We start from the raw sequence: 16,362 nt of genomic DNA, 5'->3' as shown, positions 1-16,362 counted from the left end.
TTTTGAGCTGAAACTTTTTCAGCACTTGTGAACCCAGGAGACCATTTACGCTACTTCTTGCTGGCCTAAGCCAGCCGTACTTTGCTCATCATAAAACCCCACTGAAGTCCTAGGGTTCTACAGGTTATAAAGCAGGACACAATTTGCGTCTGTAGTATTATCATTATTATTTTACTGTGACTACAACGGCCTGTCACATAATTTGATCACTAATTAATTCTATTGTAGGTGTTAATTTTTCTGCTCTCCAGGCACCAATTAATTTGGATTGTGTTTTAACTGGTATTTTGATCACTTTAATTTGTTCAAGTAGGAGTCAGCAAAAAATGCATGAAAAGTTGGCTGGGTTCTTTCAGACTGAAGGCATCATCTAAAATAAACATACTGAAAATTGAGTGCTGGTTGAGCTCTGAGAGGAGCTAAGCAGTGTCACAGGTCACTGAGCATGGTGACATAGGTTTCTAGTCCTTCACCAAGCAAGTTACTTATTTTCTTGTCCTACACTTCCTCTTCCTGTCTCTTTTTCTCCATGGCTTGAAATTAAGAAGAGCTGCCCCTCTGAGAATTGCTACCCACTCAAGGTTAATTTGCAGCTCTTCACTCAGAGTTTTGGATCGGTGCATAGGCACGTGTGTTATTGCAGCATGCATGGAAAAGTTACCCTGTATTTTGATAGAAAGAGCTAAGTAGAGGAGTTAGTAAGTTGGGCCTCATTTTCCTTGTGTGGCCCAGGTTAAGCTCAGACAGTTAGTCCCCTTGAGCCCACGCCAAACCCATGTTCTGGAAAGCTGTCTATTCAATTCAGGGTATCTCATGGTGATGGTGTACACTCCTGTATTCATACGGTACACACTATTGTAATAATCTTTGTACCCATTACGCCTTGTGAGGTATCATTTAAAAATTCATAACTTGCCAATCAGTAATATTCTGATAAAATATGTGTGGCAACATCGTATGTGAAGTTATGATGAGGTTATTAACACATATTCCAAACTCCACAGCCCTGCTCAGAAACAAGTTGGCAAACGGGTCTGTCCTAAACAAAGGAATGTATGCTTGCCTTAATTTGCATTTAAGCAGTAAAGAGAGTCAGCAAGCAAGAAGGGGAAAAAAAAGAAGCTCAAACAGGTGAAAAAAAATCCATCCTTCCACAGAGACTCTTTGTCTCCCAGTTCTCAGCTATAAATGCTTTCGGGTGACAAACACCCCAAGACACTCCCTGCCCATCACAGGCTCTGCACCTGAGAAGACAAAAGGAAACAGCCTTTGGACTTTTGAGGGTGGGGAGGTGGAGGGGAAGAACCTGACTCAAAGTGTTTGGTCAATAATCTTGCTGGTAGTATGTGGGGAGATTTTTTTTCTTGAATCTAATATAGTTTGTTAAGTTAAGGTACTAGAAAGCCTTTTATTTTTCTTGTAACCATTTCTGACTTTTGTGCTTCATTACTTATACTCACTTAAAATCACTCTCTTTGTAGTTAATAAACTTGTTTTATTGGTTCAATCTAATCCAGTGTGTTCAAGTTAAAGTGTCTGGGTAACTTCATTTATCATGATAAACTGGTGTATATTAAAGGAAAAACAAACTTACTAATTCTGGACTAGCTGGGAGAAGGCTGGACAGTGCAGGACGTAGTTTCCTGGAGGAAAGTCCGAGATTGGGCATGTGTTTGGGTCATCCTACAGTATAATTAAAGTCTGATGACAGCCATGGTGTCACTGGCAGGGTGCAGTTACACATACACATCTGGGAGTGACCTGCACGGCAGTGGCTGGTTGTGAGCAGTCCAGGTTGGAGGCTACAGCAGCAAGGCATTGTAAAGGGCACCCCCAGTCACAGGGCAGGGGTGACACAGCCCTCACTGGTCTGAATTCTACCTTGGTATGTCACAGTACCATCTATTTTCTAGCACGCTGCATATTGCTAGTGTGTTTAGAGGTTGCACATGGGGATTTGCTATGCTCAGTTTTCCATGGATTCTGAGATCAATGGCAGGTCCAAATACATAAGTGCTAGTTGATCATGCCATTGGTTGAGAACATCAGTCACTAATTTTCAGGGCAAAATTTCAAGTCCTCTCAGCTAGTGCCCATCATACTGCTAGTTGAGTGTTATTTGAAAGTTCTAGCTCAGCCCCTTGTGCACTGTTTCCATATGGGCTATACCCAATAATTTTATCAAGACTGCTTAGAACCAGTCCTAGTCTGGCTGTTCCATTTTAAACCTCACACCATGAGGCATAGGTATTAATGTGGTAGTAATTGCTTTGTTATACACTGAACATGTTCCCTGTTAGCCTATTAGTTTTGTAATAACACTGCTTGCATATGCTTTAAGGGGCAAGACCCTGGCCTTTTTCCCACATCTGCCCAGGGCCCCTGAGAGGGGAATTGTAGTTCTGCTGTATGAGGTGGGGAGAACACGTGGTGGTGAACTCAGCTTCATAGCACTGTCTGTGTGCAGAAGGTGGGTCAGAGGCTCTGCGCTATGTTAAGTCACATCCCTTTGAAGAAGATATTTTAGGACCACAAGGACTTGTGTAGCTTTAGGACAGATGTAGCAGCTACCCAGGGCTGGGGAGAGGTGTCTATTCCTCTAACCCCTTCACATCTTCCCTGCACTCAGTCCGCGATTCCAGCTGTGCACTGGACTGAGCATCCTATTCTCTATAAGTTCTTATAACACATTCCTTTAGAAAACTGCCCATAAATGCTCTGATTCATGGCCTGGGGGGCAAAGGGTTTGAAAGCTCAATTCAGTACTGTGATCAATTCAGAATAAGAACCAAAATGACCAAAATAAGGGGAGACACTGTCCGCTAAAAAGGAAAACATTTGCTAAAGGAGTTGGCCTTAAATTAGTAATAACTGTATATACACCCACAGAAGAACATTTCAAAGTGATGTGATTGCAAGTGGTTGATGAGGTTTCACAAAGCTAAGCAACTTTCCCTCCTCCGTTCCATTAAGAAAAATGTACAGTGATAGTAACAAGAATGTGATAGATTTCACATTGATCTTTACGTTTTCTGTGCAGGAGAATGTCTATTCGTGTCTGTTATAACCACAAATAAACAAACCAATCATAATATTGATGACAGCTGGATCCGCAGTACAAGACTGACTTGAAACTCCTGGAAATCCCATTCTGCTGTTCAGTAGATAGATGAGAGTATGCTCCACCCTCATTGTTATCTTTCAGAATGTGCACTTTCTTCAGCGTACCTGGCTGTATCAGTGGCGATGCATTGCCACTCAAACTCCAGCCAAATTCAAAACACGTCCTGTGTGTCATACGCTGTGTAAGTAGGTGAGCACACCAGCCGAGTGTTATATGTAATCTTGCTGGAGTGGCTACACTCCATGTACTAAACTGAAACTCAAGCAGTTTTTGGGAGTGCACTTTCAGTGAGGTGTGTAAGGAATTAAAGGCCAACACTTTCAGATTTAGGGGTCTAACGATAGACACCTAAACAAATGGCCCAATTTTCAGAGGTGCCAAGCACACAACTCCATGCCTATGAAAACCAGGCCACATATTTTGGTGCCCTTATATGGGTTTAGATTGCTAACTTTAGACATCTATGCCTAAAATATTGGTGTATGTTACATGGAAAATCATGACATAATGACACTGAAATATACTCCATTTCTCCTTTTCCCCAGTGTACCAAACTAATTTTAAAATAGCTATTCTAGCTACACTCTTCTCCAGTTGTTACACAACCTTCCTCTCTTTTATTAAAAATAACACAATTCTTGACAGCATTATGAGATTTGACTCTTGATCTTCTTCTCACTGAAGTCAATGTCAAAACTCTCACTGATTTCAACAATACAGAACGGAGCCCATGCTATTACTTTTCAAAGCCACTTTACCTTGCATCACTCTGCTTATAAATACTGAAAAAGGTTCACCTTCAAGGACAGACTTAATTAGAGCTGGTGAGAGCTGTTTGCCAACAAGTCAAAGCCTAATGAACAAGCCCCTCTAGGCTGGCTTGGAATAGTTTACCAAACCACCTTGCAGTCACCCATTTCCCTATGTTCAGAATAAAAGACAAGTGAGGCTGTTACTTTTTGGTTTTGTTTTTTAAATAATAGCTATTAGATTATTTTAATAGAGAATGGAATCCCCAAACAACATGAGCAGCTTTCAGTTCTTTGTATATGTTGGCTCAGGTGGGAATCTGTATTCTGCCACCAACTTTAATTATGCCTTCCTTTAGCCCCTGACTTATGGGACCTGTAAGATAACGTGCTCTGTTGGCAACAATGGTGGTGTGTGCTTGGCAATTTTCAAGTTCAAGTTGATTCAGGCTGCAGTTAATGTACGCTCCCTCACAAAAGCATATAATTACACTATTACTGAAGCTAGGGTAATTATAGAGAGGTGAAGAAACTGCGGTGGTGTGCAACCTTATAGCTCCATCATGCTTTTCTTTTTTTGACTTTGTGAACAAAAGTATCTTCAAACTAGGCCCCTGGAACAGCATTACTTACATCAAACAATCTCGGTGAACTTTTAGGAACCAATTTGTCTTGGTGAACCTAATGAAACGAAGGAGACATTAAAACACATATTATCAATTTGTCTATGTAGAGACATTGACAGGTCCCACAGTGTTGGACTTCGAATGGGACTAAAGTCTTATGAACCGAAATCCTTAACAATATAATCCCATTTAACCTATCTGATACAACAGGGTCATTTTAACAGAAATGCCAAAACTAATTGAGCACATGCCACTTTTTTCTTTATGGTTTCCAGAAAAATAATTCAGCATGTGGAACACTGCAATAATCCTGTGTACAACAGCAGCATCTTTTCTAGGTCACAAAGAAGTGAAGGCCAACAGATTCAAACCCAAGTGCTTAAAGTGACAAAGAATGTCCCAGTGGTTAGTGTGTTAATCAGGAGTTGGGAGACCCGAATTTAGTTCTCTGCTAGGCTACTACCTCCTGGTGTAACATTCATAGGAATGTAGGGCTGGAAGGGACCTATAGGGGGCTTCTAGTCCATCTCCCTGTGCTGAGGCAGGACTAAGGATACCTACACCATCCCTGACAGATGTTCGTCTAACCTGATATGAAAAACCTCATATGATGGGGATTCTACAGTTTCCTTTGGAAGCCTATTCCAGTACTTAGCTCTTCTTACCATTAGAAATCTAATATCTAACCTAAATCTCCATTGCCCATTAAGCCCATTACATCTTGTCCTACTTGCAGTGGCCATGGAGAACAATTGATCACCATCCTCTTCATAACAGCCCTTAACATATTTGAAGACTGCTATCAGGTCCCTGCTCAGTCTTCTTTTCTCAATGTTAAATATGCCTATTTTTTAAATCTTTCTTCACAGGTCAGGTTTTATAAACCTTTATAATTTTTTTTGTTCTCCTCTGCACTCTCTGCAAATTATCTACATCTTTCCTAAGGTGTTGCACCCAAAACTGGACATCCTATGCCAACAGAGGCCTCACTGAAGCTGAGTAGAGTGGAACAATTACCTCCTGTGTTTTACATACGATACTTCTGTTAATACACCCCAAAATTATATTAGCTTTTTTGCAACTGAATCACTTTACTGGCTCATATTAAATTTGTGATCCACTATAACCCCCAGATCATTTTCAGCAGTATTACTACCTAGCCAGTTGTCCCCTGCTTTATAGCTGTGCATTTGATTTTTTGCCTTCCTAAGTGTATTACTTTGCACTTATCTTTACTGAATTTCACCTTCTTGATTTTGGACCAATTCTCCTATTTTTCAAGGTAATTTTGGATTCTAATCTTGCCATCCAAAGTGCTTGCAACCCTCCCAGCTTGGTGTCATCTACACATTTTGTAAGCACACTCTCCATTTCAAGTCATTAAAGAAAATTGTGAATAGTACTGGCCTCAGGACAGACCCTCTGCAGAATCCCACTAGATACATCTGCCCAGTTTGACAGCACACTACTGATAACACTCTTCATATGGTCTTTCAACCAGTTACAGTAAGTTCATCTAGACCACATTTTGCTAGTTTGCTTTGACATTGGGCAAGTCACTTAGTTTCTGTGTGCCTCAATTCCCAAGCTGTAAAATGGAGATAAAAGTACTGCCCTACCTCACAGGGGTATTGTAAGATTAAATACAATAAAGAGTGTGAGGCACTCAGATGCTAAGAACATGGATGCTGCAGATAAATAGAAAATGTTAGGCTCTTAAATTAACATCTAGCCACCAAGATAAAAGTGGTCATATTTTCATAGAAGACAACAGGAGCTAGATATGCCCAACACTTTTGAACACCAAGCCTCATTTATTTAGGTGCCTAACTATGAGTTTAGAAGCCTAAACTTTAAACATCTAGATGTGTAAATTTTGACGTAAGACTGTGTGGCTAAATGTACATTGTTCACTTCATGCAACGTGAACCACTTTTACTATGAACAATTAACAAAGAATAAATACATATTAAATGTGTGTTTTTACTTGGGAGTTCAAGGTTACAGTATTTTTTTTTTTTTTTTTGGTCAGGCAAATCGGGGCAACTTTTCTTATCCAATCAGGACATAGAGATGCCTAAAACAATGTTGTTGCTCTCCCTCCCAACTCAACACCTTGAAACAATGAAACTCTCTCTAATTATCCAAGAGAGGAAGAAATTCATTTCAGGCTTTAAATGATTTTCTGTAAAAGGCCAATACCACCATAGGATGAGAAGCACTTTACAATTAGTCTGTGGAGTTGCAGTCATTTACTCAAAAACTGAATTTAGCCCGTCGTGTTCTTGGAAACATCCCACACAATCACACTCTCACATGTCCATATGCACAGACTCAGTCCTGCAAAGTGCTGAGGATGCTCCGCTCCCACTGAAGGTTGAAATGTGCACAGCACCTTGCAGGATCAAGCCACACACAATATACCTACGGCTTTTCTTGTGTCATAGCCTGTTTGGTGGCTGAAATGCAAACGTGAAAAATGTTTGTTTCAGCCAAGTGAAACATTTTGTTTGACCCAAAAGTATCATAATTCTTTGTGCTTTTGTTTTATTTTTAATTCATGTTGTTTGTCGGTGCTTTTGCTCCTTTGGCTTTTTTTTTTTTTTTTTGGTGTCTTTTCCTATATTGGGATAAATTTCTATACAATATCACTTTGAATTAAAAAAAAAATCTAACCATTTTGTTCAGAACAGGGATCGGCAACCTTTGGCATGTGGCCTGCCAGGGTAAGCCGGACCAGTTTGTTTACCTGCTGTGTCCCCAGATTCAGCCGACTGCAGCTCCCACTGGCCATGGTTCACTGCTCCAGGCCAATGGGGGTTGCGGGAAGTGGTGAACAGCACATCCCGCGGCCAGCGCCGCTTCCAGCAGACCCCATTGGTCTGGAGTGGTGAACCGCGGCCAGTGGGAGCTGGGATTGGCTGAACCTGCGGACATGGCAGTTAAACAAACTGGCCCAGCCCTTACCCTGGTGGGCCATTTGCTGATCCATAGTTTAGAAAATGACAGAACAAAATGGTTCATTTTTTTTCATTTTTTTGCCTGAAACTGTTCACCAAATTTGACCGAAAGGTGCGTTTTTGGTGACTAAGCTATTTATCTAAAAACTTTTGCCCAGCTCTAGTCACAAATTGCCACACAAAAGATACCATTTCTGTAGACTCACCCGGACATTCACAGAGACCTCTGAACACTCCAAGAATCAGCCTGTTATGACATTGCCCAGTAATTGCATGAAATCCACTATTGATACAGTTCATAAATATGGAACCTTTGAAACCTAAGTTAGCTTTTTAAAGTATGCTGCATGGAAATGCTGATAGAAGGAAATATAACCTATTGGATATAATTGTCAGCCTTAAACCAAAGCAGGTGTAAAATGTTCCCCTCACTGCATTATGCTGTGACCTAATATGTTCACTGGACCTGCATATTTCCTGGTGAAAGACTTGTCTCTTTTGGGAGAAACTGAGATCTCCCCTGGGAAGCTCAGGCATGATCAAACAAAATTAATAGTGAAAGGCTTTTTTTCCTTTCTGGAATGTTCCAGAGTCAGCAGCAAGAGACCATTAAACCATTGCCATGACCTAAATGGAAATAACCTGGCAAAGACTTACAAAATTAATAGGCTGCATGTTTGATTTTATTTCTCCAAAGAGGATCTTCCCTCCATCCTCCTTCCCTGCAAAATATTTGAAAAAGAACTCAATTTTTAAATATAAAAGAATGTACTAGATTCTCATGTGGTGTAAATTGTGTTGCTCCTTTGACTTCAATGTATCTTTCAGATAGCTGAAGCTCCCTCTATACCTCAGGGGAGCATGGTAATGACAAAGTTTGAATCGACTGCTGCACAAGACACCAAATTATAGTTAGAAAGAAGATGTGAGAAATCTGGAAGGTTGTTTGGTCTGTGACTTTTCGCGGCAAGTCAGCATAAAGCGCTTCAGCACAGATGTTCTCATCATTATGATATGTTGGAGGAATTGGTTGGATTCAGCACATTCATACTCACCTGTGTGTTGTTTGCATTGTCTCTATAAAAATAAAAAACACACATTCATCCTGGTGAAAGATGTTGGCTTGATAACCCTGGAAACCAGAATTCTTTGAGGGGGTTAACAAGCATGTGGACAAGGGGGACCCAGTGGATATAGTGTACTTAGATTTTCAGAAAGCCTTTGACAAGGTCCCTCACCAAAGACTCTAAAGGAAAGTAAGCTGTCATGGGATAACAGGGAAGATCCTCTCATGGACTGGTAACTGGTGAAAACATGGGAAACAAAGGGTAGGAATAAATTAATAACTGATCTGAAAAAGGGGTAAAGAGTGAAGTGGCAAAATTTGCAGCTGATACAAAACTACTCAAGATAGTTAAGTCTAAAACAGACTGCGAAGAGTTACAAAGGGATCTCACAAAACGGGGTGACCGGGCAACAAAATGGCTGATGAAATTCAATGTTGATAAATGCAAAGTAAAGCACATTGGAAAACATAATCCCAGCTATACATACAAAATGATGGGGTCTCAATTAGCTGTTACCATTTAAGAAAGAAGTCTTGGAGTCAAACAACTCAATGTGCAGCAGCAGTCAAAAAAGTGAACAGAACGCTGTGAATCATTAAGAAAGGGAGAGATAATAAATAATCATATTGCCTTTCTATAAATCCATATGCCCACATCTTGAATACTGCTTGCAGATGTGGTCCCCCCGTCTCAAAAAAGATATATTGGAATTGGAAACAGTTCAGAAAAGGGCAACAAAAATGATTAGGGGTATGGAACAGCTTCCATATGAGGTGAGATTAATAAGACTGGGACTTTACAGCTTGGAAAAGAGATGACTAAGGGGAAATATGATAGAGGTCTGTAAAATTATGACTGGTGTGGAGAAATTAAATAAGGAAGTGTTATTTACTCCTTTTCATAACACAAGAACTAGGGGGCACCAAATGCAATTAATATGTAGCAGGTTTAAAACAGGCAAAAGGAAGTATTTTTTCACACAACACACAGTCAGAGGATGTTGTGGAACTCTTTGCCAGAGGATGTTGTGAAGGCCAAGACTACAACGTGATTCAAAAAAGAACTAAATAAGTTCATGGTGGATAGGTCCACCAATGGCTATTAGGATGGGCCAGGGTGGTGTCCCTAGTCTCTGTTTGCCAGAAGCTGGGAATGGGTGATGGGATGGATCACTTGATCATTGCTTGTTCATTCCCTCTGAGATACCTGGCATTGGCATTGGCATCACTTGTTCATTCCCTCTGAGATACCTGGCATTGGCCACTGTCGGAAGACAGGATACTGGGCTAGATGGACCTTTGGTCTGACCCAGTTTGGCCATTCTTATGTTCTTATATATTCTGCGTTAATCCAAAATCATTTAAAGCATGGTCAACTGTTGTACAAATTTCCACACAGACCTCCACATCCTTGACTCTCAATCTCCAAGTCCATGGAATCTTTGGCTTTTCTGCAGAGACTGCCAGTTAGTGTAAACGAAGATGGCCCTTTAAAAGACACAGAATAAGACATGGTCCCTGCAACAAGGAGCCCACAATTTACCACAAACAAAACAAGAGACAAAATGTAAGTAAAAAAGGGTGTGATGAGATAATATCTAGATACACAGATCTGTCGTATATCTCAATTTATGTCTCTGACGTCCCCTTGTTGATGTCTAGCCTTCAGCTGAAGCTCAGCAGGGTTAAAACAGAGCTCTTAATCCTCCCCTGAAAACTCTCCCTGCTACCTTGTTTTTTGAGCACTATGGCCAACACCACCATCCTGCCTGTCACTCAGGCCTGTAACATGGGTGTCATCTTCAATTTGTAGCTCTCTCTAACTCCTCACATCCAAGCTATGTCTAAACTGTGCAGCTTCTTTCTGTGTACCATCTCTGAGATGTGGTGTCTCCTATCCATCCATGTTGCTTGAATACTCAGCCAGGCTCTCACTATCACACATCTTGCTTATTGTATCATCCTTTAATCTGGCCTTGGTAAATATACTAAGGCTATGCCACCCTCATATCCATTCCAAAAACTGCTGCAAAGATCCTTTTCCTCACCTGACACCGACCAGGTCATCCTTCTCTCTCCATCTTCTGTATCCCATCAAACACAAGCTGTTTGTCTTCACTTTCATGGCCCTTCATTGCCTATCTGCTTTTTACCTATCATCTCTCAATCACTATTGAAATGTCAGCTCCCACTTCCGGTCAGCTTGTGAAGTCAGCTTCCGTGGCTCACTTGTTACATTTCCAAACAAGCACCTTTGTGCTTTCTTCTGTGCCGTCCCTCGTGCTTGGGAGCACTCCCTGTAAACAGCTGCAAAGCTAATTCCTTAGCCTCCTTCAGAACCATCCTTAAAACTCTCCTTTGCCATGAAGCCTACAAAAAACTTGACAACAGCTAGGTTGCCGGTGTGCTGAGACCACAGCCTACTGTGCAGATCAATATCATCTCATTGTTTTCCTTGTACTCCCCCGCTGGTCTGTCTGTACCTAGCTGTTATATCTTGTCTTATAATCTTTGGGTGCAGGGACTGTCTTTTGTTATGTGTCTGTACAGCACCGAGCACAATGGGGCCCTTAGATGCTACAATAATACAAATAATAACAATCCATTGCGTACGTCTATGGCCTCCGTTTCTGTAGTATCTGAGCATCTCACCCTCTAATGTATTTTATCTTTGCAACACTCCTGCGAGATAGGTAAGTACTATTATCCCCATATTTCAGCTAGGGAACAGAGACAACGTGACTTGCCCAAGGTCACACAGGTAGGCTGTAGCAAAGCAGAGGTTGGAATTCAGGTCTTCAGCTAGTGCCCTAACCACTGGACCACCTTTCTTCCTCTCAGTGGATCAATGAAAAGGACAGAGAATGGGTGGTTGGTAGACAGAAAATAGATTATTCCAAGCATGGCTAGGAGTGGATCATTGGAGGAGGCATGAGGTAGACAAATAGGAGTTGCAACGGAATCACCATCTCCTGCAGAAAAATCTGTGCAAAGAGGCTTGGGGGCAGGTGGCAGTGGAGGAAGACTCCTCAATGAGGTTGTCCTTATTTAGTTTCCTACAGTTTGTTTTATCTGGTGGATGGGGTTTCACCTCTATCCCACTCCCAATGCTGTAGAACATATAGTAGGCTTTATCCCCCCAGAAGCTGTCAATCTCCACACTAAGTGTGGGGAATCCAACGGAGGGCCTATGTCTACACAGAGCTCAGGGATTGCCTGCCCCATTACTTAGGCCCTGGGTCTCTAGCGCCAAGATCCACTATTTAGGCTTAGCTCCCACACAACTACTTCTACAACTCTCCCCGCCTCATTATAAATGTTTTGCAATAAGGAGTGGGCTCCATACAAGAGTTCATGCAGACTCAGGTTACATTAGCTTTTAATAGAGTTACCACAGGTTGCAGTGTGTGTCCTCCTGGCCATCTCTCCCTATGTAGATATATAAAGGGCATATGTTGGAGATAGTTGACACGCCAATGCCACTGTAGGAAAGGGGAAACCTCCACGCAGCCTGGATCCTCTTTACCTGGATCCTGGGTCCTCCCATAGCTTGTTATTTTTGTGAAACCTATAAGAATGTTAGACATTTTTCTACATGATCTACACTTAGTTTAATTGGGGTGGCTGCTCCATTTCTATTTTGTGGGGTTAAAATAATAAAAGCTACAATAGAGATTTTGCCCTCAACCCTGGGCACTGTCAACTATTCACAGTTACTGCATGCACCACAAGAAAGCAATTTCAATCCGGCATTTCTAAGTCTGTTGCAATAATTTTGAGCCCAGGTTCCTTCCCTGGGTCATTCACATGTTCTCTTAATAATAAAGGAAAAAGTGCATAAGGATCACAGAGCAGAAAGGACCCAGTTTTGTGCAGTGCTGAGTACTCTGTTTCTGATCCAGCAAAGCACTGCAGTGCGTACTGGGATTTTTCATTTGATTTTCAGAAGATGAAAATGTTGATTATTAAAAACCCAAACAAAATGGCAATTTCTATTTGAACCAAAATGAAAAAAATTCAAGTGACAAGTTTACACTAAAAATGTTTTCATTTTTCATAGGCAACTTCTAAGTGAAATTTCATGTGAAAAATTGAAAAAAAAAATTTAGTCAGCAGGGCCAGCTCCAGTGTTTTTGCCACCCCAAGCGGCGAAAAAAAAAAAATTAAAGCCTTGATTGGTGGCAGCTCTACCGCTGCCACTTCGTTCTTCGGAGGCAATTCGGTAGTAGGTCCTTCTGTCCAAGAGGGATTGAGGAAGTCAGGGATTCGGTGACTTCCATGACCTCTGTGACATAAACATGGCCTAGTTGTCACCCTCTATTTCTCTGTTAGCCTACCAGCTGAAAAGGCCTTTGGTCATCTTCATTTTGTCCCTTCTGCAGTACCAACCACATCATTAGTGCTTAGGCCCTGACATAATGAAGCATGTAAGCACATGTCTGAGTCCCATTGACTTCAATAGCATGTGATCAAATACTATGCTCAGGGGCTTTACAAATAAATAATAAAATAATAAGACATACAGTATGCTACCCCATTGTTATGGAGATTCCATCAAAGAGAGAAAGACTAGAACACAGAAATAGGAGCTTAAAGATTACTAAGGTTATTTTTTTGGTTGTGTTAAACCCACAAACTGTATTGGTTTAATACTTTCTATTTTCTGCAAAATAAACAATATTTCATGTAAGCAAAAGATGCAATGAAGATCCATGAGTGGGGAAGTCCTTGGTAAAAAGAGGTTTTTGTCTTCCTAAAAAGAAAAGACAGGTTGATAGAAAGCACATTTCTTATATTTGCTTAGGAAGTAATGCGTACAAAGAATTTTCTGGATGGCTGGAAAGACCCACCTTGTCCTGTCATAGGGTGAAGCTTGACTATTCAGTCCTGAAGCAGACAACATAACAGTGAAGCCAATGGAAATGATACCTACATAAAGGACTAAAAATTTACCCTTGGAGCAAAGTAACACCAAAACACTTCTTGTTACATTTTCAAAATGCTAATGAAGGGCCTGATTGAAAGTCAATAGAAAGACTCCCATAGACTTAAATGGGTTTTGGATCAGGTCTAAAGAGCACACAGAAGGTCCAATGCTGGTTTTGTTCCAAGCACCTCATTCCTTTGCAACAGTCTTGCCCTTTACCCCATTAGCAAGGGATCTCTGTCTGAGCAAACCCCAATGAATTTTAAAGGCATGTGCCTGCTCTCCTTACATAGGCCAAACTCCATTCTAAATCAAAGATTCATAGAATCTAAGGCCAGAAGGGATTCTAAGGCACAGGCCATAGGACTTCCCTGAATTCATTCTTGTTTGAACTAGGTCATCTCTTTTATAAAAACATTCAAACATCAAAGTCAATGAAGGTTTTGCCTGTGTAAAGTATACAGGGAGAAGTGCTGAAATAGTTACTGGACATAAAGAAAATGAAACACAGCAGAAAGCAATGCAAGAAAAGATCACAAATAAAGGCAGAAGACCCTTTTATTTCGCATAGACAAAATGCAAAGAGTGTCTCATTAAATTATTTTAAAAAAAAGAAAAGAAAAACCAAAAGCAAATTGATCCCCCCTACACTCCACTGATAGCATTCATCCTAATTAACAACAAAACAAAAAGATGGATCAAGGACCCATTTTCTAATTTAAAAAAAAGTGTGCGAACATGACAAAAGACTTCTTGATTTCCCAGATCAATCTCCTTGTTAAAGTCACAAATAGGGTGATTTGTTTTCCTTCTTTTTAATCTTGTGTGATGGAACTTCCAGTTAAAATGTTTTATTTAGTCCCCATGCACTTTGTAGAAAATCAGTAAAAACACAAAAGCTTGTGAAGATCAGAAAACTGGACTTCTTTTACCCAAAAATTCAGATGTCCAGTCAGATGAAGCTCACGCTCAGACAGAAAAAAAGCAGGAGAGTCTTTGCACTGTCTGTAGTTTGCATTTTTTTCAAATATTTTGGCAATCTTCTTTAATTATAAATATTGGAATTCAATAAAAAAGGTAGCTTTGATTGTTTTTTTTTAATTGTAAGTATTTACAGCCACTGTCCAGCCATGCTCTCTTTGTTATACCAGGGTGTAAGATTTTGCGTAGGGATTGTTTCCTTTCAAGTGGCCCCGGGAGTCCAGCAGGGATTCTTGGGAGCTGCTCATTTTAGCTGCCTGTCCTAGCTCAGCCCCTTCTCGCTGAGGTAATGTTGCCACGGCACCAGGTTGCCATGACTGTACTTCTCTCGTGGAGGATGTTTCCATAGGTATCGGCTCCAGAACTGTGGGACGCTTCAAGGTTCGGCTTTTCTGAGGTTCCAAGCAGGCTTGGCCCAAACCCAGGTCTCTGCTAGTGCCTGAAACTCCTCGGTTCAACAAAAAGTCCATTCTAAGATACGGTGGCAAATGCATGAGGTCACCTGTGAAGAAAAATATGAAAAGACACCTCTTAGTTGTCTTCATGCAATTCAGCAAAACTGCCTATTTGGCTGATATAGACTCAAGCATTTAGGCAGCCATTTAATCTGATTTCAAAACAAGGTTTCCCTGACCCAGTCAGAATGTTCATAACTCAAAGGCAACGAAGCTGGTCAAAATGTATTTTATTTTGTATGAAAAAAAAACTGAAGGACTTTGCACAGCCTGTATGTCTTATGACCTCCATCTCTGGTCCCCAACACCATCTGAGTGGTAGAGAAGTTCTATCATCCCTGTTGTACAGATGGGGAACTGAGGCACAGAGACTAAATCTGTGGTAGAATAGGGTATTGAATCTGGATCTCCAGATTACCAAGGTTAGTGGCCAACACACTGCAGCATGCATCTTCCTTTCCTTATAGTAGCCATTTAACTACACACACATTCACTTATTAGCGTACACATTAAAAAAGCAACACAGGGATACAAAATACAACACATGAACAATTAACACCGTTCAGTTAACATTACTATGAACCCTCACTTTTTCCATCTCCTGACTTTTGAGCATTTATAGTTGTAGCCAATAATGCTACACAGACGGGGCTAGAGGATTTATGATTGCACACTTCCTCCCATCATTTTTTGCAGGCAAGGTGCTTCGTACAGAGCTAGGGAACCCACTCCCACTGTTGAATTGGAATAGCCTCTTTGGAGCTGCTCTGTGGTCACTGTGCACCACGTGGGGAAAAGATGTAGGGTATCCTTATTCTTATGCATGCATCTGCCCATCTGCTAGCCCTGCTACACAAACCAGTTTAATTTAATCTAATATTGTCTTATTCTTTCATTGACTCACTTGCAAAAATTCAAGGAGACCAGAAAAAAGAAGCAAATTTAAAGCATGTCTCCTTCCAAAAAGCTTTGATATTGAAGATGTATCCATGGGTGATGATGGTGGGAAATACCTTCAGATCTGGGTGCTTAGTATAGCACAATAATGACAATTAATCTTTTTTAGGTCTCCATTCCCATCCACAGTCACATAACTGAAGATCTCTACACTGTACCTCACTAGGTTCCAGAGTCTGGGCTCCAGCCCAAGCCCTAATGTCTACACTGTAATTAAACAGCTTCCTAGCCCAAGCCCCATGAGCCTGAATCAGCTGGTGCGGGTCAGCCACAGGTATCTAACTGCTGTGCAGACATACCCTAAAAGGGGATGAAAATTCTCAGAAGCTTATAGCTTTCTATTACAAAGCAACAGCAACTGCTTCCAGCATCCCATGATTTAGATAAATTGGAGAACAGCATTTTCACATGTCAAAGTACTCCTGTAAATGGATAGAATTCCCTTCAGGGTTATATGTAAAATTACACCCGTATTTATAAAATGAATGCATGCCAAATGTTTTAAGTAAAAGTCCTT

General features: G+C 40.9%; 1 protein-coding gene across 1 annotated transcript in view; it reads right to left on the bottom strand.

Moving 5' to 3' along the window:
* Positions 1 to 14,016: 14,016 nt before the first annotated feature.
* The window catches only part of DSCAM (DS cell adhesion molecule), a 662,018-nt gene continuing 659,672 nt past the window's right edge, over positions 14,017 to 16,362 (bottom strand). The window contains exon 33 of the mRNA XM_030577471.1: positions 14,017 to 14,935. Coding sequence (XP_030433331.1) covers positions 14,595 to 14,935 — 341 coding nt within the window. The 3' untranslated portion in view covers positions 14,017 to 14,594. The remainder of the gene's footprint in view (positions 14,936 to 16,362) is intronic.

Source organism: Gopherus evgoodei, chromosome 1, assembly GCF_007399415.2.
Source record: "Gopherus evgoodei ecotype Sinaloan lineage chromosome 1, rGopEvg1_v1.p, whole genome shotgun sequence".
NCBI lineage: Eukaryota > Metazoa > Chordata > Testudines > Testudinidae > Gopherus > Gopherus evgoodei.
The sequence above is the reverse complement of the archived record's forward strand: the minus strand, read 5'-3'. Positions and strand labels throughout refer to the sequence as shown.